At 35.4% G+C, this 12,635-nt stretch overlaps 1 protein-coding gene across 6 annotated transcripts in view; it reads left to right on the top strand.

Moving 5' to 3' along the window:
• The window catches only part of CNOT4 (CCR4-NOT transcription complex subunit 4), a 147,898-nt gene that overhangs the window by 84,162 nt on the left and 51,101 nt on the right, over positions 1–12,635 (top strand). For 3 of the 6 annotated variants that reach the window (XM_052639271.1, XM_052639275.1, XM_052639273.1), the window contains exons 4-7: positions 5,963–6,049; positions 6,800–6,901; positions 7,642–7,767; positions 10,546–10,670. In XM_052639271.1, coding sequence (XP_052495231.1) covers positions 5,963–6,049; positions 6,800–6,901; positions 7,642–7,767; positions 10,546–10,670 — 440 coding nt within the window. Of the gene's footprint in view, positions 1–5,962; positions 6,050–6,799; positions 6,902–7,641; positions 7,768–10,545; positions 10,680–12,635 lie in introns of all 6 variants that reach the window. The other 3 variants (XM_052639270.1, XM_052639274.1, XM_052639272.1) reach the window with 1 other exon arrangement.

The following is a 12,635-nucleotide window of genomic DNA, read 5'->3' as shown; positions in this document are numbered from 1 at the left end:
TTTGTATCAGTGCTTCTGTCTCCCTCTTTAAACATTACTTTTTTCCAACCAGAGAACATTTCTTGCTTAAGCAGGTTTTTAATTTACCTACCTCTTTTTATTCCTGCTAATCTGTGTTTGCTTTTCTGAAGCTGCTACTCCAGTAAAAAAAAATTTGGGGAGGGCGGCATTCATGCACCTTGTGGGGTCTCCGTTGCCTTGACCAGGGATTGAACCTAGGCCATGGCAGTGAAAGTGTGCAACCCTAACCACTAGGCAACCAAGGAACTCCAGCTATTCCAGCAAATTAATGGAACTTTAATTTTGATTTAACAACTCTTGGATATGGATGTGCTTGGTTTTATTAATACCAAATCCAGTCGCTTGTGGTACTGGAGGCTTACTGAGCAGCACCCAGAAGCTGGATAAAATGAAGCCATAGCCTCAGTCTGATGTTTGGTTTACAGGTTTCTGCTTCTTCTTAGAGATGTGACTTAGATCTGTAGTTTGTTTTTACTTATGTACAGAGATTTATATTCATTTCAAATAACACAGTGTCAGTAAGATTAATCTGAAGAACTATTACACAGAAAGAAATTAATCTAGGGGATGACTCATGAAAGAGAATACTTTATCATGAATGTAAATATTCCTAAAAAATCACTGTCTTGGTTTTATACTTTTGAAAGCAATGTTGCTTGGTAAGAGGACAGTGAATTTTCTTAAACATTAGTTTCTCTCATTTGTTTCTCTTGAAACCCTAAGAAAACCAAACGTTAGTGTTTTAGTTATTAAACCCTACTGCTTCTAAATAATACTTTAAAATTTTTTTAAAATGTAACTGCCTAACTCTTTCAGATTGGAAGACTTCATTAGAAATCGCCAAGTTTCAAATTGTTAGGGTAACTTTGAGTCAAAGAAGATCCCTGTCATTTACTTATTTTTGGATGATGGACAATTTGATATTTGGCTGAATTCTGATTAGCTGAATAGGAACATTTAGGAAAATTTAAAGCTTATTTTGAAAATAATTTTTGTATATCTGACAACTTCATACCAAGATTGATGGTCTAATTTATCCATTTATCACTTAATAGGAAAAAAACCTATCTTAAAAGATATGGTAGTTAGAGATAATGCTTAGAGTAATCATCTCCTAAATTCTAAAAATTTTGATTTGTCAGAACCGTATTCATTTGTTTTGTAAATTAGCTCTTGAATACTTACAGTCTGTTAGGTACTTTGATATTGGAGATAAAATGGTTTAGCAAGCCAGACACAGTCTCTACACTTAAAAGCTTACAGACAGTAGAGAAGACAGAATTAAGTATTTGTAAGTGTGCTGAGTATTTAGAAATAGGGAGGTACAGGGCTTTTTGAGAACATATAAACAGTAGGTAATTTAGCTAGTGCAGAGATCCACGAAAAGCCTCCCTGAGGAAAGGATGATTAAAAACGACTAGGGATTAGCTGGGCAGCAAGTAAGGGCAGAAGTGTCCCAGGTGCATGATGGCGTGAAAGAGCTGCTTGTTTGAGGAACTGAAAGACTTTGAAAACATAACCATTTTCTTTTACAAATGGGAAACTGAGGCATAGAGAAGTTGAATGACTTGCCTAGGATCACTTAGCTGTTTCACAGCAGACCCAGGACTAGAAACCACCCTCATTCCCCACTGACCCCACCTCCCTGGTCTTAGGACTCCTATTCCAGTGTATTTTACACCAGTGGTGTATATGGTTCCTTTACCCACACATTTGTCTATTCATCTTTCCATCTGTCGCTACATTTTTTATTTTCTATGACATGTCCATGAACATTTGTGTTCCCAAAGTATAGGAAGACATTTTACACATTAGGTATGTCATTGGGCATTTATAATTCTATCATATAACCTTTTATATAGCAGCTAGTACTCAAGTTGACTCACTGTGAAGTAAATATAGGACTTTGAATATATAGGTAATGTGGTTATATGCAGGGTGTTCTGCCTACTACCCATACTCTTTACTTTTTTAATTTACTGTTTTGCTAGTTGACTTACGTTTAGATAGAACCTCGAATGTGCAACTTAATATAGAACATTGAAATTACTTGAGTTTCCCTTGCCTGGGCAGGCTGTTTTTATCACCCATAGATCATTTCCTAATACAATAAGGCCCACCAGTGTTTTACACATGTGTTCTTTTTGTTCAGTGCTGCTGCTGCTGCTAAGTCGCTTCAGTCGTGTCTGACTGTGTGCAGCCCCATAGACGGCAGCCCAGTGGGCTCCCTCATCCCTGGGATTCTCCGGGCAAGAACACTGGATTGGGTTGCCATTTCCTTTTCCAGTGCACGAAAGTGAAAAGTGAAAGTGAAGTCATTCAGTCGTGTCTGACTCTTAGGGACCCCATGGACTGAAGCCTGCCAAGCTCCTCTGTCCATAGGATTTTCCAGGCACCTTCTCTGTGTTCAATGCTAACAGAGTTTAATTGTTCCATAAGCATTTATTGAGTACCTGCAGTGTGCCAGGCACTGTGTGAGACATTGAACATAAACCAATAAAAGGTTGCCCCTGTTTATTTATAAAAGCAGCTGTATACTGTGAGGAGTGCTGTGTGTTGTGGAGGCACAAGAGATGGCACCTGACTGGGGTGGGGTGGGGGGCCGGGAAGGTATGTACTTCCTGGCTATCTTTGGTATAAAGTGCATCAGGCATAGGGATTATACAAGTGCTTCTGGGTTTGTTTTTTTTTTTTAAAGCTTGGTCTTCAAATGATTTGTTTGGCTGGAAAATTAAGAGTGAAATGGTGAGAGATGAGGCTGACGAGGTAAGTGGTAAGGGATAACGAAGGGCTTTTAAAACATGCTAACGAGTTTGCACTTTATCTTAAAGACAATGGGAAGCTATTGACTAATCTTAAGAACAGAATGACGTGGAGATATTTGTGCTTTGGAAATAATATTATGGCCGCGCACTGTAATTATATACAAGTCTTAATGTTTTTTATGAAAGTGTTGCTCAATTATTGGCCAGAATTTATTTCCATAAGTCAGTCTTTAACCTTTTCAGACCCAGTACCCACATTTTTTTAAAAAATAGTATTTTGTAACAACCTTTGAGTTTCATGAAATGACTTCTTGATAATGTAATTTGTCTAGGTAGATACATAATTTGAAAAAATGAGGGAGAGATTAAAGTATAAGAAGGCTGTTGCTATGTGTAAATACTTGGTACCACTACTCAGGGTGTGGCCTCTGGGCTGGTAGCATTAGTATCACCTGGGAGCTTATGGTGCAGACTCTCAGGGGCTGAAATAAGTATTTCAACTGGATCCTCAAATGATTTGTGTGTGTATTTAAGTTTGTAAAGTACTTTTTTTCCCAGTACGTTATGAAATAGGAGCTTGCATCTGTTTGTAGAATCACTGTGAATATGACAACTAAAAGTGCAGTTTGTTACAGATGTATGTACTGACAGCACGGGTACCATGAAGCGTTAATGATGTGTGTGATTTTTCTGAAGAATTCTTAGTAAAATTTCAAACAAAGCATTTGCAGTTGTACCTTAATTACATAGTGTTTGCTTTTAAATTCAACATATGTTGAAACTGTGGGAAAGTGCTTTATGTTTATGATTTGTTTCTAGATTCACTTAATTATAAACAAGCATCTTGGCTAGATGAATGTCTTGTAGAACATTCAGAAGTTGTGTAGGATGGTTCTTTGTGGTGCAGGGCTAGCCCGAGTGCTGTAAGCTGTCCTGGGCTCCCATCCACTGAGCGCCAGTAGTGTCTCCCAGTTACTTTGACATAACATTCCAGCATCCCTTGATGCTGCCTTCATTGAGAAGTACTGCCATAAACTTGGATGTGATATGAGATGCTGATGCACCACAACTTTTGACCAGGCTGAGTCCCTTGAAGCAGGTCTTTTGGCTGAGGCCTTTTGCTGAATTGGTACACATCCAGCTGGAATGTTGAATGCAGTTCTGTTCTCCACTGGCCAGAAAGCTTTTCAAGATACATACTCTTCCCATAGCCTCTATCCTAAGACTTTCTGTGAACAACTCAAGAGCACTCTAAATGTCATATCCTTCAGAAGATTTGGGTGGAAAAAAGATTGAAAGCCAGGGTAGTCACTGCACCTTCTAATCCATTAAAATTGGCTACAGAAAACATAATAACCCTATACTTATAAAAACCTAAAATAAAGTAAGGTAAAAAAAATTATATTAATCAAGTTGAAAACTGTTAAGAATTCATGACACCCCAACTGCAGACTGCTTCACAAAACTTTGGTTCTGTCAGATGTAGAGTATATTAGCTAAGATGTTAAGTATGCGAGAATATTATCAAATTAGAGTATTTGGGGAAGATACTTTGCACACACTTGAACAGATACGTGCAGAAAGCTTCAGTTGAGATACAGCTTGCTATTTGAAGAGATGGTAGGAACAGTGGGTCTATAGGTTGTTGTTGTTTAGTCGCTAAGTTGTGTCCAACTGTTTGCAACCCCATTAACTGCAGCACACCAGGCTTTCCTGTCTTTCACTATCTCTTGGGGTTTGCTCAAACTCATGTCCATTGTGTCAGCGATGTCATCCAACCATCTCATCTGTTCCCGCCTTCTCCACCTCCCTTCAGTATCTCCCAACATCAGAATCTTTTCAAATGAGCTGGCTCTTCTCATCAAGTGACCAGAGTATTGGAGCTTTGGCTTCAGCATCAGTCTGTCTAATGAATATTCAGAGTTGGTTTCCTTTAGATTGACTGTTTGATCTTCTTGCAGTCCAAGACACTCAAGAGTCTTCTCTAGCACCACAACTTCGAAAGCATTAATTCTTTGGTACTCAGCCTTCTTTATGGTCCAGCTGTCGTATCCATACATGACTACTGGAAAAACCACAGTTTTGACTATATGGACCTTTGTTGGCAAAACGATATCTCTGCTTTTTAATTAGCTGTCTAGATTTGTCATAGCTTTTCTTACAAGGAGCAAGTATCTTTTAATTTCATGGCCACAGTCAGCATCTGCAGTGATTTTGTAGCCCAAGAAATTAAAATCTGACACTGTTTCCACTTTTCCTATTTGCCATGAAGTGATGGGACCAGATGTCATGATACTCATTTTTTGAATGTTGAATTTTAAACCTATAAATAAATACTATGTAGGTCTATAGGTAAATTTTGGAAAAGAACAGTTTAATTTTGAGGTAGTTGCAAATCCTGGGAAAGAGGATTAAGTTAGTTGGCAGGACAAGCTAAATGAATGCATATAGTGATCACATAGTAAAGGAGATGACACAAGTATGAGGGAAAATGACCACCAAGAACTAACCAGGTAATAGAGAAATATTCATTCATTATTTATCAGGGAAAGAGAAAAACACAGAAGACATTTGAAAAATGGTGAAATTGACATAAGGAAAATTTGTTGACACACACCAAGTAATAAATCATAAAGCATGAAAGTTTGAAAAATACATTCTGTTACCATATTTGGAATTTGTATGTTATAAACAGTGTTTTAATATAATGCACAATATTTTATGTACAGTAGATTTATGAGTAAAACGGTCTCTACTTTTGTCTGTTTTTGAGTTTCTGTTTAATACATAATCTTGGTCATTGTTCTGAGACCTTATAAGGATCATCTATTAATGAAAGTGTGGTTAAGATAGTTGATCTGTTTTGTGTTAAAGAATACTGTCAGGTTAAGATCCCGTAGATTATTGGTGCACATGTTAGAATGTAGTAGATAATGTGACTAACTCAGTCTCAGTTTCTATTCAGTGGGTCAGTAGAGAATAGCTTTTAGATTTTTGTTGATGATTTCCTGCAGTTAAGTTAACCACACAAATTGTAATCAGTAAGTAGTCACATTTATTGAAAATCTTTAACAATTATTTTCTTTTCACTGTGGAGGCATGGTGCATGTCCCCATTATAAGGATAAAGTTGATGAAGTGGGGAAAGTTTATACCTTATTTCTTCTTCTTTTATAGGTTTTAAAACGGCCAGAATATTTTGGGAAGTTTGGTAAAATACATAAAGTTGTCATCAATAATAGCACATCATATGCAGGCTCACAGGTAACTAATTATAGGGATTTTTACCTTTCCTCCCTATGGTCAGGGCTTGACCTGGGCTGTTCAGAAGGAAAACTTGGTTTCTGTGATTAGAAGGCTTGATGGTCAAGCATTTACACCATATAGTGACCTCTATTGGTAGGGTGGGGGAATTTTTTGGTGCTTGTTTGATCCTTTCAAAACTTAACAGTGAATTGATAGTATTAAGAAGGAAGTAGTAATAGATTTAGTGATGGTTTGAAGGGGAGGGGGAATTGAATCATAATCAAGCAGTTAAATTATATAGTGATTTCTAATTAATATTTTCAGATATTGTGAACTTAATAGAGCATTTTTGTTATGCTGATATTAGCAGCTAGAATACTCTTTAAAGATTGCATTTATTCTGAGAACATAGTTAGACACAATGTCTTCACATCTTATTTTTTCAAATCTAATTTTCAAAGTTTGTTTTTTTTTATAATGTTGACAAGCCTGTCAGATGACTTTTATAAGAAAATTGCCAAGTCAAAGATATTTCATTCATATTTATTTTAGTCTGCTTAAAATCAGATAAAATTCATTAAGTATGATTATCTTAAGATGGGCTAGTATATAGCTTAATATAAGCTACTACTACTTCTAATCATTTTCGTTATTATTCAAGATAGTGGTAGTAAAGGCCTTTAGAATTCCTTTGGCAGGTTGCAAGTTAATTTTTTTTTTTAAGTTTTTGTTGAATTTGATTCTAACAACAGTGGCTTTTCACTTTAGGGTCCAAGTGCCAGTGCATATGTAACCTATATACGGTCGGAAGATGCTCTCAGAGCCATACAGTGTGTTAACAATGTGGTGGTGGATGGCAGAACACTTAAGGTAATGTGGTCCTCTGGGTTTGTTTTTTTTTAAGGGGGAAGAGATAACATGTAGTAAGTACAGAAGAACATAGCTATTACATATTAATGAAGGAGTCTTATTTGAAGATTGCTTCCTAGGTATCCATTCTAACCTATGACAGCTAATTTGCTTATCACTTACCTGTTAGGGTCCTGTTCTACCAGGTGGAAGTAAATACATACCTTGTTAGGGGATTAATCCTAAAGAAAAAAATCTCCTGTATTTACACATATTTTCCTTTGTGAAAATGGATTTATTATTCTTCTTGTAAGAAATAGAGATGGTTCCAATTTGTTGTCCTTAAATATTTGGACATTGATTAGTTCAGGCTTGAGTGAAGGGTCCCACCAAGCAATGCTTTAAGTAAGTTGAAAGAAGGATGGCATAATTAGGAAAAGGAATTTGTCTTATGTGCCTAACTGCTTAAAACATGGAACAGATTTTGCCTTCCTACTCTCCTGATCTCTAGGGAAAGGATTTGGGTGCTCAAGCTATGGAAATGATAGATTGAGGGTTTTTTTTTTTTATCTTTCAAATGATCATCATATTTAATAAATTCAGCTAATAATAGTTGAATTCTCTAGTATTCACAGCTGTACTTTGTTTTATTGTGTCTTTGCCTCATTTTAGGTGAAATGAAAACACTAGATACAGAAATTCTCATTCTGGTGTCAGTTTACGTTTTTGGTCTTTTTCCTTCTTCCCTCCTTTTCCTGCAGGCATCTCTAGGTACAACAAAATACTGCAGTTACTTCTTAAAGAATATGCAGTGTCCAAAGCCTGACTGCATGTACCTACATGAATTGGGGGACGAGGCGGCCAGCTTCACAAAAGAGGAAATGCAGGTAGTAAAGTAATGTAAATTATCAACTTTGCAGCAAAGGAAGTATTTTTCTTTATAACTTAAAATTGCAAAAGCAAAAACTAAGAATTTTATTTTTTATTAAACTGTTCTTACTTTAAATTAGCTTTTTCCAAATATGTGGTTGTTCTATGCAATATCAGTTCTGCAGAACATTATTATAATAAAAAATGCATCTGTGGTCCCCTAAGTTTCGAAAATGTAGGCAAAATGAAAGCTAAGTGGAGTATTGTAATTATGAAGTTCCCATCTGCTATCTCTGCTCTTCAAAGAGCATGCTAGAAAATAATACTCTATTAAATGCCACTGAAAAGCTAAATTGTTTTTATAAAATGATTCTACCCATGAAAGTGTCCACTGAGTCAGTGTCCTGTAAACGGTGAATTGAAGGCTTATTATCCTGTATTCTTTTTTATATTTCCTGTTCTCCTGTCTTCTTTCAATTTGTAGTATTAACTTGCCTTTACAAGTAAAAATATTGACCATATGGCATATTAAATGAGCATATGCCAAAGCACAATGCTGCCCTTCCCTGTTATAGGTGAAGACTTCAGATTGTTGCTGTGGACTTTGCAGGCATACTTCTCATTTAGAAGGTGGGGGGCATTGACTACTGCCTTTCATTCTCCAGGTCAAACTAGAGACAGTCTAGACTCTAGACAGGAGGGGCTCCTTTCAGAGCAGATTGTTAAATGGAATGAAATATTACCCTTTTTGACTTGGCATTATCACTGGTTAAATCACATTATAATAAATACGTTGGAATTTCTTTACAGTATGTATGGTCTTTATGATCCAGAAGCAGTGTTGAGACTTTCCAGGTGGTCCAGTGGTTAAGACTTCACCTTCCAACACAGGCGCTGTAGGTTCGATCCCTGGTTGGGGAGCTAAGATCTCACATGCCTCACAGCGAAAAAAACCAAACAATAAATATTGTAACAAATTCAGTAAGGACTTTAAAAATGGTCCAGGTCAAAAAAAAAAAAAAAAAAACCCAAACCCCAAAACTAAGTTCTCTATGATATTTAATGGGGACAGATGACTGACTTATTTCTTGCTTATCCAGTAAATGGTTCTTGACTTTTTTCTTCTTTTGAATGAAACTTTCTTGGATGAAATCTAAGGTTGAGCTATTTCATGCTGTGTTTTTACTAATGGGAACTATGCTTTACTTACGGGTATTATTACAATAAAAATATCTGTCAAGGAGTTTCTAAGCCCCAGTTGATCTCACTTAAGTATTATTAAAAAGTAAAAGAAAATGGATGGGCAGTCCATTGGAATTTATTTGTAATGCTGTTTAACCTGTCTCTGTAAACTGCCCCTGTTAAACCATTTGAATACCAGTTTGAACTCTTTGTGGCTAATGAAAGTCATAATATCTCCTGAAGTATTGCTTACAGAAAGAATTTTTAGGGCTGTTTTTTAAAATCCACATCTAAACTGTGTTTTTTCTTGACAGTTTAAAATTCATTTCATATTGTTGACCTGTATTAATCTCTCTCTTCTTTGAGTTTAAAATTACTTTGAAAGGGAGTTTCTTCATTAAAACATTTCCTCAGTGTAGAAAGGAAACGGACAAATTATATCATGGCAAAAACTAGGTCTTTCCTTGTTACTGCATAACTCAAAATTCAGTACCGTATGAAATATTTGTATAGTTGAACAGGCAAGAGCCCTCTCAGAACAGGGAGCGATGCATTGTGCAGTGTATATGAGACAGTTGTGCTGGATCACATGGTACTGCCCTTGTTTTTATTGGTTTGTTTTTGTTTTGATCTGTTCTGGTTTTGGTTTTCCCGTAACATCTCTTTAGATCACACTTTAAAAATAATTAACAACCCTGAAGGTAAGTAAAAATGTCCTTGCAGTCATAATATACATGCAAAGAATAGAAAGTTATTCAGTGTAGTTTCATTGTAATTTATTTTTGTGTGTGACTAGTTGCACAGTCAATTGTCTGATTTCTTCCATCATGTTTGTAACACTGCATTTTGATAGAGAGCTACCAACTCCAGGAAATACAGAGCTCTCTTTGTCATGTATAGAGCAGGGATTGGCAAACTTTTTCTGTAAAGGGACAGTCAGTCAATGTTTTAGTTTTTCTGGTCACATGGTCTCTCAGATTTGCTGTTGTAGCACCAGCAAGGTCATAGATAATATGTAAATGAATGAGCATTACTGTTCCCTGAAAACTTTATTTACAAAAACAAAGCGGCTGGCTCTAAATTGCCATCTTCTGGTCCAACGTTTAAATGTATTCATTTTTATGTAAATGTGTTACTTAGTCTTAGGAAATAGACTAAAATATAATGAAAAATATAGTAAAATCCTTCATCCTTGAGTTACTTTTAGTGTTAATCTCTTCTAAAAAGAGATTGATTTTCCAGTGATCTTCAGAAAATTCTGTAATGACCTGTTAAAAAACTTAATTCTTTTGTAGAAAGATGGGGAAGTAAATTTAAAAGGGCCCCTCTAGTTTTTTAAGCTAGCAAAAATGTTGTCCGTTAACATGTTTTTTTCTCCACATAAAGTGGTTGATGATACGCTTAATTAATGGAATATGTCTCCTGTAGTTTTGTTGAAAGAACTTTCATTGGTCTAGAAGTTCTGTGACATCTTCCTCACAGGTTTCTCTGACACTGTGACAAATCCTTATGTATTTTATTTAGGATAGCTTTAATAATTCAGAAAGTACATCAGCATTTTATACCAGCCACTTTGTGAGTCCCACTGCAGTTTTAATTTCTTCTTCCACTAGGCGGGTAAACACCAAGAATATGAACAGAAGCTCCTTCAGGAATTATATAAATTAAACCCCAATTTCCTTCAACTGTCTACGGGTTCAGTTGATAAGAATAAGAACAAAGTGACACCACTGCAGAGGTATGATACGTAAGTACCGATACTAGTGTAATCGAATACCTTAACCTTCCTGTCTATCATTCTTCTCTTTTCATTCTGCATCTTTTTCAGGCAGGATCCTTCTTGACAGTGTCTGTCATTTGTGCAGAATTGTTGTACTGTAGGAAATGTTGAGTCACAATTTCTGGGTTTGAATATTTGCTGCCTGCTGCTCCCTGGTAATACTTCAGATGAGCCTCTCGATGCTTCCCCTTTGCATTGATTTGCAGACTACCCTGAGCCCCAGGAACACTCTCCTTGATAAAAAGGGAAATTAAGAGATGTGGGTTATTAAAAGGCTCTTGTCACCTAATGGAGGTTTCCTTCCTGATGTAATGGTGGGGTGTGGGGGGGCGGCACAAAATACTGTAAAAGGGACAGAGGGTATTAATCTGAAGCGTTTTGTGTTGGGGATACAAGTATTCATGTTTGTCTTGTCTCAGGAATCACCAAAGTCTTATGTCCTCTGAGTGAGGAGGGTATCCCATATACAGATCTTTTTCATCTTGGAGACAGCTTGTTTTTGCATAGACCTATATTCTGTTTCTGTTTAAACAAATTTATAATTTTATGTATCGAATCTCATTCTGATATGGTGATCGTCACATCTTGGATTGTATTTGGGTTTGGCCTGTCAGAAAATGATATGATTAATAAAAATGATAATTTGGGGGTTACACTTTATTCTGAATTATCTTACATTTGTGTTAGGATCTTGGTGTTATTTTTTTTTTTAATTTGGTAAGTCTAACTTTTGTAAAGTGAATTCATCTAAAGTAAATAGCTGTAATCAAATAGGTCAGTTTTCTTTTTTTAAAAATTTATTCCAAAGTTAAATTTGTTTAAATGATGCTTTAAAGGTCTGGGTATTACTTAGTCCCTTTACAGTCCCATGTCTATTTAGCACTAGAATAATGTAAGGGTCATTTTTAAGCGTAGCTAATAATAACCACATGGATTGTTGGTAGAGTCAGTTTCTTCAAAACTTATATTTAAATTCTGAGAAGTCCTTGTTAAGTTTATTCACTTTGATAGTAAAGATTATTTATAAATGCAATTCAAATTTAAAAACTTCCTTTTATTTGCACACACATATGTACATATATATATAAATAAATATATAGGTGGCCATAGAGCAAAACATAAAATTATTATATAATAAACTACATGAAATTTATTTTATCAAAGCTAAGGAAAAAGTTAAGTCTAAAATCTTTGGGGGTTGATAAACTTTGACCCTTTCCATTGATCTTTTTGTACCTACCCAATATGTTTATTTTATTAAGAACCTATGCTGTTATTTACCTCATTGGTTGCTAACTTTGTAGTACATTATGTAAGAATTTGTAGTAAAAATTTATTTCAGATGCTTTTAAATACACGTCTTTATTCTCATTAAAAGTGTTGTCATTCTAATTAAAGTCATGTTCTGGGTTTATAGCCCCTAGAGAATGCAGAGCAGAAATGTAAAATTTAGATTATCTCTTTGTGACAGCATTTTGTTACTCCCTGAATATAAAAGTAATGTTGCTATTGAAGGAGAGCTGAAAAATATACAAATGCATAAAGAAGAAAGTAAATATTGTATGTGATTTCAATACTCAGACGTTTTTACTAAAATGATTTGGTGTATCTTCCTTGCAGTGTGTGTTTCCTTGTAGTCCTTTTCCTTTCTGTGAATGTATATATACAGAAAATTGCATTGGTTTGTTACATTTTAAAATTTAATACCCATTATTATGAATATTTTCCCATGTTATGAAAACATAATTTTTATGACTGTGTAGTATTCCATTATATGTGAGTATTGCACATTTATTAAACCAATCTCCTACTGGTGTATATTATCTTACGTTCATTTTGGTGCTATTGTTTATAACACTGTGATAAATGTTTTTTCATGTAAACATCTTGGTTATAGTTTTGATGCTCTTAAAACTGCTAAGT

This window comes from Budorcas taxicolor, chromosome 4 (assembly GCF_023091745.1).
Source record: "Budorcas taxicolor isolate Tak-1 chromosome 4, Takin1.1, whole genome shotgun sequence".
Classification (NCBI taxonomy): Eukaryota; Metazoa; Chordata; class Mammalia; order Artiodactyla; family Bovidae; genus Budorcas; species Budorcas taxicolor.
Note: the sequence above shows the minus strand (reverse complement) of the source record. Positions and strands in the feature narration are given on the sequence as shown.